A 12,640-nucleotide genomic window follows, 5' to 3' on the forward strand; every position below is an offset into this window, starting at 1 on the left:
ATTGAGCTTTCAGCGGGAGCTTTTATCCAAAGCTACGTCAAGCACACAGGGTGATTCGAACCTGGGGGTCGCTTGATCTGCAGTCAAGTGCTCTAACCACTGAGCTACTCCCTCCTCTTGGTACTGGGAGAAACCGTGGGTGAGAATGTACACACTAGACTAGCACGCAGAAGGCCTCTGTGGGTGTTTGAGTACTTACAGACGTCAGGTCACAGGATGACTCTGGTTTGGACACGTTGTGGCTGTTGAAGAATATAGCTTTCCTGTCTGTGGACACAACATGAACACAGTCAGTGTGCTGTTCTGAGGCAGCGCTTATCTACGCTTGTAAAACCGCTCCTGCCAACGGTCACCGCTCCGTCCTGCCAGCAGGGAGCGGGAGAGTGGAGCGAGGCCAGTCCCCCGGGGGGGGAGAGTTCCTGTGTGACGCAGAGTGGTCACAGACCCCTAGTGAGAGACACACAAACCACCACAACGTCTGAGGGATGTCGTTTGGTACCGACATCCCCCGCCTCTCCCCACATGACTGCTGAACAAACAGGCCAGCAGCAGCTCATATTTACATGGTCTGTGACTCAGAGGGAACTTTCCTCTGGTGAAAAGCTTGATTGATTGCTGCTCAGCCAATGCAAAGAGACTCATTGATTGTTCTCGTTTTTTTTTTTTTACCAGTGTCTCTACCACCCCTCCATTAGTAACCATTAACCTAAAGAGACAGAGCTGCAGAATGAGACTGGGGGATGGAGGGGGAGGGAGAGAGAGAGAGATGGGGGAGGAGAGAGAGAAGAGAGATGGGCGAGTGTTCTATGCTGCTCCAGGCATGGCGTTGGCAGCTAGAAAGAGCTGCACACAGTGAACACACACACACACACATTCACTGCCTTCCCAGGAATGCTGAACTGATCAGTGGGCACATTTCACCTCTGTGTGGAGCTAAGGCTGAATAGAGAGGGAGGGAGGGGAGAGAGAGAGAGTGAGGAGGAGGTATGTGGCCGTGTCTAACCCTGACACCAGCACCTCTTTCACAATGCTGAGGTGCTAAAACAAACACGCCTGCCTGCCTGCCTGCCTGCCTGCCTGCCTGCCTGCCTGCTTCCCTCCCTCCCTCCCTCCCTCCTAGCATCCTTCCCTCCTTCCCTCCCTCCCTCCTGGGGGAGGACAAAGCAGTTGTTCAGCTGGGGCTTGGCACTAGCTGGAGCCCCTGCCTGGACAAGCGTGGCAACGCTTCTGTGGTATGTACAGTCTGAGTCTGAAAGAGACGCGGGCTGGATCAGCCTGTTTGCATAAGGCAAAGCAGACAACTGTAGTTGAACCCGATTTGCATGAGGGCTTTCACTGTAGTCCATGCAAATAAAACAGCTGTTTATTTCATTCCATACGGAACAAAATACTGGTTACTTTGACCACAAACGAGGTGATAGCCATGCGAAGCCTTGACCAGACAGTGTTTAAGTACAGTACACAAGAACATGTCCTCTTTCTGTCTAAGGCAGAACTCCTATATCATTCTGAGGTTGACCGACCAGTCTAAACAAGACAAACACAACAATCTACATGGTTGTGTTTAAAAATAATGACATGAGTAAATAAAAGAACCGATCTCCACTTCCCACTCCCCCCCCCCCCCTCCCCCCTGGGTGTGTTCCTGGGGGAGGGGCTCCAGGCAGGCTGGTGTAGAGGGGAGGCTGGTGAGAGAGGGGAGGCTGGTGAGAGAGGGGAGGCTGGTGTAGAGGGGAGGCTGGTGAGAGAGGGGAGGCTGGTGAGAGAGGGGAGGCTGGTGAGAGAGGGGAGGCTGGTGTAGAGGGGAGGCTGGTGAGAGAGGGGAGGCTGGTGAGAGAGGGGAGGCTGGTGAGAGAGGGGAGGCTGGTGTAGAGGGGAGGCTGGTGAGAGAGGGGAGGCTGGTGAGAGAGGGGAGGCTGGTGTAGAGGGGAGGCTGGTGAGAGAGGGGAGGCTGGTGAGAGAGGGGAGGCTGGTGAGAGAGGGGAGGCTGGTGTAGAGGGGAGGCTGGTGTAGAGGGGAGGCTGGTGAGAGAGGGGAGGCTGGGGTGAGAGGGGAGGCTGGGGTGAGAGGGGAGGCTGGGGTGAGAGGGGAGGCTGGTGTGAGAGGGGAGGCTGGTGAGAGAGGGGAGGCTGGTGAGAGAGGGGAGGCTGGTGTGAGAGGGGAGGCTGGTGAGAGAGGGGAGGCTGGAAGCTGGTGTGAGAGGGGAGGCTGGAGGCTGGTGTGAGAGGGGAGGCTGGTGAGAGAGGGGAGGCTGGTGTGAGAGGGGAGGCTGGGGTGAGAGGGGAGGCTGGGGTGAGAGAGGGGAGGCTGGTGTGAGAGGGGAGGCTGGTGAGAGAGGGGAGGCTGGAAGCTGGTGTGAGAGGGGAGGCTGGGGTGAGAGGGGAGGCTGGGGTGAGAGTGGAGGCTGGTGTGAGAGGGGAGGCTGGGGTGAGAGGGGAGGCTGGGGTGAGAGTGGAGGCTGGGGTGAGAGGGGAGGCTGGGGTGAGAGGGGAGGCTGGTGAGAGAGGGGAGGCTGGTGAGAGAGGGGAGGCTGGAAGCTGGTGTGAGAGGGGAGGCTGGGGTGAGAGGGGAGGCTGGGGTGAGAGTGGAGGCTGATGTGAGAGGGGAGGCTGGGGTGAGAGGGGAGGCTGGGGTGAGAGGGGAGGCTGGGGTGAGAGTGGAGGCTGGTGTGAGAGGGGAGGCTGGGGTGAGAGGGGAGGCTGGGCTGTGAGTGGAGGCTGGGGTGAGAGGGGAGGCTGGGGTGAGAGTGGAGGCTGGGGTGAGAGGGGAGGCTGGTGTGAGAGGGGAGGCTGGTGTGAGAGTGGAGGCTGGGGTGAGAGGGGAGGCTGGCTCACCTGCAGGCCCAGCGGGGAAGTTCTTCAGAGAGGGCCTCTCCACCACACTGTAGGACTCCCCGACCACGAACACCTTGTAGAGGACGGCGTTGTGGTTGATGAAGCTCTGGACCACGCAGGGAGGCTGCACATCCTTCAGGTCGTCCTCGCTGAAGATGATGGCCATCTGGGGGGGACCACACTTCACTACGCAGTCTTAACGGCACCTCCGCTAATATATACAGCCATTCCTGCTGTTAATATCAATCTTATTCATATGATATATTATTTCTATATTTTAATCATATATTTTATTTATAATATACTGAAACACGTAGAAATGATTTGGGCTATGTGTTGTGTGTGTTGGAATATGAGTGTTTTCTGTCAGTGCGGAAAAAAATGATGTGAACTATTTGTTCTTGTATAAGTCTTATTCTGGTTTAAATATGTTTCTCAGATCAAATTTGATTAGTTAGACCTGTCACAGAGGGCCTGACTGTGCTAGCCGGAAGGTCACCACTGAATGGTGATCCAGGTAATGTGTGACATTGTGATTGGTTAACAGAAGTGAGGAGGGCTGGGGGTGTGGTCAACCCCTGACCTCTAGTCGTCTTACCTCGTGGGAGTTAGTTCCGTGTGCTACACGTGTTTTGCAAACTGAGAAAGAAAGAAGTAAGGTAGATTGAGTTTGTGCACTAGACACTGGAGCAGGTATCTGACAGCAGAATAACTAGCGCCAAATGTTTTAGTTTTACAGCAGATGTACAATATCATGCATGGACTCTCTGTGACATACGGTATTTGAAATATCTAGGTTTAGAGTTATATTAAGACTTAGATATATTACGACTTCCTTGTCTAAACTTCAGATGATCTGAAACAGATAAAAGCTAATTTAGTACAGTGTTCTGGTCTGTTTGTCAATAACCACTAACCACTAACTAAGAGCAACATTGAGCCAAGACTTGGCAGCAGGAAGGAAGTGCAATTTGCAATCATATGTACCAACTCAGTTCCTCTTCCTGTCGCAGACTTACTGAAGGGGAATGTTAGTCCATGCTTCTGAATCTGCTGCAGAGTATCTGGACCACAGTCTGTGTTCAGAACCATGAAGGGAGGAGAGCAGATCCTGTCATCTGTGGGAGACAGAGAGGAGGGAGGGAGGAAAGAGAGGGGGAGAGGAGGGAGGGAGGAGAGAGAGGGGGAGAGGAGGGAGGGAGGAGAGAGAGGGGGAGGGAGGAGAGAGAGGGGGAGAGGAGGGAGGGAGGAGGAGAGGAGGGAGGGAGGAGAGAGAGGAGGAGAGGAGGGAGGGAGGAGAGAGGGGGAGAGGAGGGAGGGAGGAGAGAGAGGAGAGGAGGGAGGGAGGAGAGAGGGGGAGAGGAGGGAGGGAGGAGAGAGGGGGGGAGAGGAGGGAGGGAGGAGAAGAGAGGAGGAGAAGAGGGAGGGAGAAGAGAGGAGGAAAGGAGGAGAGGAGGGAGAGAAAAGGGAGGAGTAGAGAGAACAGAGAGAGGGGAAAAGAGGGAGGGAGGAGAAGAGAGGGAAGGAGGAGAAGAGAGTTCAGACCCAGTGGACAGGGATGTAGGAGGTCTTCTGGGTTCAGACGGTGCTCTGGGGCGAGCAGCAAGCAGGAGGTGCAGGTCCACTTCAAATAACATCTACAAACAAACAACGTCTCAACGTGACCTGCTGACGAAAGCGATAGGTCATCTGATCTACTGATCTGTGCACACACACAGAATCCCACGCGCACACACACACACGCACGCATCCACACACAAACACTGTGTGTGCGTGTGAGTCAAAGAGACAGGGAGGGTGCTTGTCTTTTACCCCGGGGGCAGGCTTACGAAACGATCGCAGAGCACAGAGAACACACGAGGTCGCCTGGGAGAAGCACCATCATGTCCTCCAAACAAACAAACAAACCAGGAAGCTTCCAAACAGGTCCCCTCTGCCTCAACCGTACACAAGGAAACGTGACTAAACACAGACACGCAGCCAGCGACACCTCAGATACACAAAAAAGGGCTCTTACACCTACAGACTCAAAAGAACCACAGTACATTAAGTCATTTAGCAGACGCTCTTATCCAGAGCGACTTACAGTAAGTACAGGGACATTCCCTGTACTTGCCCAAGGACACAAGGTCATTTTGCACGGAACCGGCAACCTTCTGATTGGTAGCCCGATTCCATAACCGCTCAGCCATCTGACCTCATCTGACAGTACAAACACCATTAACTGACACGGCAGTCGGACATGACACGACTAAGAACCCCACGTCACACACACAAGTCCCAGAGGCCCTCATTCTTTCCCACCTGTCTGATCGGCCTTGTTTAGCAAGTGTGACATCATATCCTGTGCATATCCTGTCTGGTCCGTCTCTGGTCCGGGCTGTGCCACCTGAGGAAGTGGCAGCCTAACATCCTGCAGATACGACACCCCGGCTTAGACACCTTCTGTGTTCTCCAGACCAGGCCTGGATTCATACTCGGGACTCTGGAAGCCTCCTGTTCTCTGAGCTGAGATAAGGCCGCGACAGATATCGCCACAGGAAATCAGAGAGCTAAGCCAAGCTCGAAGAAATTGCTAAAAAAAAAAAAAAAAAGAAAAGAAAAACGGGCTAAGACCACAACAGAGACATGGGCTTGTTTAACCGGCTCCCAGAGAGCAGCTGAAGTCATGAGAATCTCCCAGCGACAGACTGCAGGCCTAGTGAGACTCCGGAGCCACTCTGGTCATGGATGACCCCGATGTCGCTCCACCCAGACCACCTCCACCCCGCAGATGAATAGCTCTACTCCTGACCGGGGAGGAGTGAAAGCCCAGGCCACGAGCAGCTGACTCAGGAGACGAGACGTGATTGGAGGAAGCCTGCCCGGGTCACCAGGGCTCAGAACGAGAGCTTCCTGTTTGGCCGGTCTCGCTGCTCAGCCAATAGCAGCCTTCAGATCCACAGCTAGACCTCAGCCAGCAAGGAAGACAAGGACAGGACAGCACCCCAACCAAACCAAAAGACTTCTTACTAAACAGAAGCCATGAATCAGCGGCAGCCAAACCAACTTTAGCGGCTGATTCCATTACTCTTCGTGACGGCGGTGAAAAGGCCTGAATATAAGCCAGGACTTGAGAAGAGCTTCTGTTTGGGTCTGTGTCAGCGGTGTGGTTCTCAGTGTTGACACAGTGGGCGAGGGAGGAAGGAGAGGTGAGAAGCCAGCAGGATCCATCCATCACGGCCCAACCTGCTCCTGCTGGCCCAACCTGCAGATGTTCCAGGTACACAGATGTCTTGCGGTTTAAAGTACAGACAAACAAATCCCTTAAGTGATGTTGTCCTGATGGGACTTTGATCTTTCTACTAAATGGCCCAGGTTGATAGTTGACAGTAAGGGTCCGGAGAAAGAGAGGGGTGTGTGTAGGTGTGTGCAAGTGTGTATGTGTGCAAGTGTGTGTGTGTGTGGAGGGATTTCCCTGGGTCCAGTTTGGCCCCAGGAGCCAGCAGCTCCACCACCATAAAAAGCTAAACAAGACTGGTGGTGTTTGCACCCGGGCCGTGGGTCCACAGCCCCCTGCAGGAAGGGGAGCCCTGACTCCTCCTCATCACTCTCAGCATCCTCCACTAAGAGGCTTATGGCTCAATTATAAGGATAAATGATGAATTAAAAACAAGAATTAGCTCTGGTTTCTCACAAAGACTAATCTGTAGCCGCCGACGTGGAGTCATCTCGTTTCCTGCTTCCATTGTTCAGACAGCAGGTGCACGAGGGAGGAGAACTGACCGTTATCACGTTAGAGAGCTGATCCATCGTCTTCTCTCTGGGTGACGCTGGCTGTCCTAGGCCTGGCTGAGGGATGTGCTGCAGTGTGTCGAGCACTTCCCTGGCCTGGTTTTCACTCCAATATTGATCACTAGCGACAGTAAGTCACACTGTTATTGTTTTGTAAGTCTCACACACACAGTGTCTTTGTTCTGTTCTGTCCGGCTTGAACTTTGGGATTTATGGGAGAGTGGAGTCCCAAACACTCGTTAAAACCGCAATGAAACCCTCAACATTGTCTCCTTACATATACTGTTTCAGTTTGACTGCACGAAATCTCTCTCTCTTTATTTAAGAGCGCCCATGCCCTTTTGAAGTGTAAAGGGATACTGCGCTGCGGAGACCGAGAAAGAGATACTTCACTTTACAGAGCTTGACGACGGTTGCCGTCTTCAAAAACACAGTGGAACATCTCCGGGTAACTTATAAACAGAGACCAGTCGACCCTTTCCACTTGTGTAAACAGCTCTCCTGCTCGGGACCAGACAGGAAGCAGGAAGTTGGACAGAGCTGGAGAGTTCAGATGTGTCTCAGACAGACAGCAGCCTGTCATAGAGCACTTACATTTAGTCATTTAGCAGACGCTCTTATCCAGAGCGACTTACAGTAAGTACAGGGACATTCTCCCCGAGGCAAGTAGGGTGAAGTGCCTTGCCCAAGGACACAACGTCATTTTGCACGGCGGGTATCGAACCAACAACCTTCTGATTAATAGCCCGACTCCCTAACCGCTCAGCCATCTGACATCTGACCACCCACTTCCACAGCTTCAACATCAGGAACCTCGCTGGAGATGGTTGAACAGGGTCAAGTGAGGTTGGTTTATCCAAAACAAACACAGATAGTGTTTCCTCCTATTGAGAGCTATTCTGAGCCACTCGGAGTCCCTGGCCAAGGCAGGCTATGTGCAGCCTGTGGTCCAGGGTTGCCTTGACAGCCAGGGCTGCAGCAGGTTTCCATGGTCACCTGATTAGGATGAGGAAGTGACTGAGTCAGAGAGACCAGGGCCTTGGACTCCCCTGTCCCCCCTCCTAGCCTCCTTCCCCCTGGCCTCCCTCCCTCTCCTAACCTCCATTTCCTGGCCTCCCTCCTAACCCCTCCACCCCTCAGCTTTCCCTGTCCCCGAGATCTTGTTGGTGAGTGAAGACACCAGGAGCTTATTTCAGCCCCCACTACACATGTAGTCATTTAGCAGACGCTCTTATCCAGAGCGACTTACAGTAAGTACAGGGACATTCCCCCGAGGCAAGTAGGGTGAAGTGCCTTTCCCAATGTAATTTGGCACAGCCGGGAATCGAACGAACAACCTTCTGATTAATATCCCGACCCCCTAACCGCTCAGCCATCTGACTCCCTCAGTTTACACTTCACTGTGTGAACCAGATGCTGTACGCGTGAGAACACACAAGGTACCTGAACTAATATGAACCTATTGTTTATGTAAAGCAACAGAAAGCGACTCATAACAGAAATCTAGAACCAAAAGCATCACATCCTTTTTCGAAAGTCCCTTTTCTAATCACAATTGTAGAGCGATCTGCACACAGGTGAACACACTGCTGCTGGAGCACATGTCACTCAACACAGTTCCCTTTACTGCAGAACCATCCTCACGGCTGTTTGGGAGGAAAACATCATTTTGTGAGTTGTATTTTAGGAACCCTGTTCTGACAGCACTTCAGCACTCTAGTCTGGTCTGGTCTCCTCTATTCTGGTCTGGTCTGGTCTCCTCTAGTCTGATCTGGTCTCCTCTAGTCTGATCTGGTGTGGTCTCCTCTAGTCTGATCTGGTCTGGTCTCCTCTAGTCTGGTCTGGTCTCCTCTAGTCTGATCTGGTCTGGTCTCCTCTAGTCTGATGTGGTCTGGTCTCCTCTAGTCTGATGTGGTCTGGTCTCCTCTAGTCTGGTCTGGTCTCCTCTAGTCTGATCTGGTCTGGTCTCCTCTAGTCTGATCTGGTCTGGTCTCCTCTAGTCTGATCTGGTCTGGTCTCCTCTAGTCTGATCTGGTCTCCTCTAGTCTGATCTGGTCTCCTCTAGTCTGATCTGGTCTGTTATCCTCTAGTCTGGTCTGGTCTCCTCTAGTCTGGTCTGGTCTCCTCTAGTCTGGTCTGGTCTCCTCTAGTCTGGTCTCCTCTAGTCTGGTCTGGTCTCCTCTAGTCTGGTCTCCTCTAGTCTGGTCTGGTCTCCTCTAGTCTGGTCTGGTCTCCTCTAGTCTGGTCTGGTCTCCTCTAGTCTGGTCTGGTCTCCTCTAGTCTGGTCTGGTCTCCTCTAGTCTGGTCTGGTCTCCTCTAGTCTGGTCTGGTCTCCTCTAGTCTGGTCTGGTCTCCAGCCAGCCCCCGGTGACTGTGTGTCCCCAGTGAGCTATGGGCTGAGCTGTGGGCTGAGCGCTGTTGGCATGCTGGTGACAGGCCGGGCTAACTTATAACATCGGCCCAGAGAGAGAGAGAGAGCAGGCTGGGGCAGGTTCACCCAGGGTTCACCCAGGGTTCACCCAGAGCAGAGCCGGGCTGCTGTCACACAGGGGGGAGGAGAGTTAAAGGATTATGCTCTACTGCTACATAAAACACCTTTTAGGAAGCACACAGTCACATGACTCATCGGAGGGGGACGTGGAAAGCAGCACTACCGGCTCTGGTGAGACTGGACAGACAAAACTGTACGTGTGTGTGTTAGAGAGAGAGAGTAAGTGTGTGTGTGTTAGAGAGAGTGCAGGTGTGTGAGTACGTGAGAGAACGAGTGTGTGTGTGGGTAGCTACCTTGCATGCAGTCCTCTATCCTGTGGATGAGCTGATAGGACTTGCAGCGGTCCAGCAGGGTCCTGATGGCTGGTAGAGGGTCCAGAACTATGGTCTCAGGGTGGGCCTCGATGTAGTCCTGAAACACACACTTCCATGAGTCACTCTGCATACGTGACAAAGCTGTCATTTCTGATCCCGCACCCACGCTATATTTAGCATCTTGTGTCGGTTTTGATCCCCCGCTATACGCGTGTGTGTGTGAGTGTGTGTGTGAGTGTGTGTGATGCACGCAGGCCTGCTGGGTTACATCACCCTCCCCCTGCGTGGCCTGCAGGACGTCCACAAGGCTCCATGCTTTATGTAACCACCCCCCCATCTCTCCATACACGCCTCCATCCTCCCCTCCTCCAGCTCTGCTCCCTCTCCCTTCCTCCTCCTCCTCCTCCAGCTCTACAGTTCATCTCCTTCCCCCTCCTCTTCCTCCTTTCCCTCTCGGCCCAGTCCTCCTCCTCCTCCTCTTATAGTTTCCTCTGTCAGCCTCATCCGGTCCCTTCCTGCAGTCAGTCATCTTGTCTCCCAGCAGCTCAGAGAGCCAACCAGAGCATCTCATCTGCCTCTGAACACACACACACACACACAGGCAGCAAACACGCCAAGCTAGACACACGCACTCGTGTACGCACACATTCCAATCCTTGGGTCTTAACATCCATCTGCACAGTAGCAGTCCTGATCCAAACAGCAGTGTGCTTACGTAAGACAAGCAAGCCGGCATCAAGAAATGAACTCATCTTCCAGTGGTTCACAAGGGCACGCGCTGTTTGGGCCATCACCAACAGGACTTCTATTTCTAGGAGGCTGCTGGGAAAGCGAGTCAAACAGAATGGGATGTTTACCAACATGTTCACGGTCCGTCACGTTGACGACAGAGCTGTACTCACGATCATAAAGCTGGAGCGTTGGTTTATGAGTTGTGATAAAACTCACACTCCTGCAAAGCTGCGGCTATGACAGTTCCCCTTTCAGGTGAATTTACCTAAACCCACATTACACAGCAGTGTACTGTTCCACAGGTAAAACAACTGGTATTTATTGCAAAGGTCGTCTGACTAAATAATAACAAACAGGCTTCCTACTGTTGGTTACACACTGACAGTTAATGTGTGTGCCTGAAGCCTGCAGACTCGACCTCCCAAACAACAGGATGTGGTGACAGTTGGGATCATAAAAGCCGTTTCCATGGCAGTAACAGAATGACTGCTGCTCTCCGCGAGGTGTTTCTTGTGAGGGTCAAGGTTCAACTGTAGTCTGACTGAGAGGAAGGCTTCCTGCCGGCTCTGAACGTTGCTCTGTGAGACCTTTCTAGCTCCTTCTGCAGCTCTGTGTGGCGTTGCTGGGGAGAGAGCTAGCTCCTTCTGCAGCTCTGTGTGGCGTTGCTGGGGACAGAGCTAGCTCCAAACAGGGAGGGCCTCGCCAGGGGCGCTGAGTCACGGCAGGAATCACAAGGAGGGAAGTGAGTTCCAGCCAGCAGCCTTTTCAGCTCTCCATGTCATCACAAACACCAGACCAGTACACCCTCGACTCAGACTGCTGCTCCTACAGACTGCTGCTCTCACAGACTGCTGCTCTCACAGACTGCTGCTCTCACAGACTGCTGCTCTCACAGACTGCTGCTCTTACAGACTGCTGCTCTTACAGACTGCTGCTCTTACAGACTGCTGCTCTTACAGACTGCTGCTCTTACAGACTGCTGCTCTACTTTAACTCAAACCACCAGGAGACTGGGGCTGGCACTGCTGTGAAATGTAAATATTAACGGATCAGAAATGGAAGTGGAGATAATTTCACTTTGTTCATCACTGGATCCCCCTCCCCTCTCCCCCTCCCCCTCTCCCCCTCTCCTCCTCTCCCCCTCTCCTCCTCTCCCCCTCTCCTCCTCTCCCCCTCTCCTCTTTGTAAACTGGCAGCCGGCTGCAGGATGGAGTGACTCGTTACACGGTAACAGCAGAGCCCTCTGACTCACCCAGGGAGGAGGGAGGGAGGGGAGGAAAGGGGGAGGGAGGGGAGGAAAAAAGAGAGGGTGGGTGAAGGCAGAAAGAGGGAGGACAATATAATGCTGATGGAATGAGATGTGTATCACACCTTCTCAAATACCTGCCAGATCTTTTTTGCAAAGGAACACACACACACGCACACTTCAGTACCGAGCCATTTGCAGTGTGACACGACCGCAAAAAACAAGCCACTCGTTGTACTTGGGAGATACAGAAATACATGACAAGTTTCCCCCGAGGACAGCACAGCAAGACAAACCTCCAGTGACGGCCGTGAGCCTATCACCATTAGTCACGCTCCGAGTCCTGGAGCGTCAGTTAGCAGCGCTGCTCTGGTGACTGGGACAGATTACACTGGGCTTCTTCCCCGGCATGAACTCATTCTGCTCTCTGTTGGCTGAGGCAGTGTCTGACTGTGTGTGTGTGTGACAGCAAGTGGCCGTGTGTGTGACTGTATGTGTGTTTGAGGTGTGCCTGTATGTGTGTGACGGTGTGTGTGTGTGTGTGTCAGTGTGACTGTGTGTGTGTGTGTCAGTGTGACTGTGTGTGTGTCAGTGTGACTGTGTGTGTGTGTCACCTGTACTCTCTGCACCAGCAGGACAGCCTGCATGTCGTTCTGGTCCGCCTCCAGGATGAGGTCTGTCAGCTTGTGGATGATGACGTCCAGAGGGCCCTGCTCCTCCAGGGGCAGGCTCAGGTCCAGCTGGGGGCACAGGGTCACAGGACACAGGTCAGAGGTCGCAGACTAACAGAATCAGAATCAGAACAGTTCACACAAATCGTCCCCCCAACAATGTCAAACAAACTCCAAACATTCTACTGTTGGCTGTTGGGTTTTAAAATGTTTGGAGAGAACTGATTTTTCACACTGCCCTAACAAACACCAACAGCCACATCACACAGACCCAACACAACCCAACAACTGTTGTTTGTTGGTGTTAGTTTGGGCGGTGTGACCTGGCTTCAACAGGCTACGTGCACCGTACAGCTACAACACGGTGGCACAGCTGACAGCTCACATCCGACATGAGGGATGGTGGGTCACTGTGGGTGGAGGACAGGGTTTGTTTTAGCCGGCGTATCTCCACCCTGGGGTTTGGTAGCTGATGTATCTCCACCCTGGGGTTTGGTAGCTGTAGCTGGCAGTGCACAGTTCTCCTGTCTGGGCTGGTGCTAAGGGGGCCACAGTGGGACTGACACACACACACACAG

At 53.2% G+C, this 12,640-nt stretch overlaps 1 protein-coding gene across 1 annotated transcript in view; it reads right to left on the reverse strand.

The window, feature by feature from the left end:
* The window catches only part of itpk1b (inositol-tetrakisphosphate 1-kinase b), a 30,155-nt gene that overhangs the window by 3,444 nt on the left and 14,071 nt on the right, over positions 1-12,640 (reverse strand). The window contains exons 4-9 of the mRNA XM_062470350.1: positions 12,006-12,131; positions 9,393-9,510; positions 3,854-3,952; positions 3,433-3,473; positions 2,835-3,000; positions 200-267 (exon numbers count right to left, since the gene is read on the reverse strand). Coding sequence (XP_062326334.1) covers positions 200-267; positions 2,835-3,000; positions 3,433-3,473; positions 3,854-3,952; positions 9,393-9,510; positions 12,006-12,131 — 618 coding nt within the window. The remainder of the gene's footprint in view (positions 1-199; positions 268-2,834; positions 3,001-3,432; positions 3,474-3,853; positions 3,953-9,392; positions 9,511-12,005; positions 12,132-12,640) is intronic.

The sequence above is a fragment of the Osmerus eperlanus genome, chromosome 9 (assembly GCF_963692335.1).
Source record: "Osmerus eperlanus chromosome 9, fOsmEpe2.1, whole genome shotgun sequence".
Lineage (NCBI taxonomy): Eukaryota > Metazoa > Chordata > Actinopteri > Osmeriformes > Osmeridae > Osmerus > Osmerus eperlanus.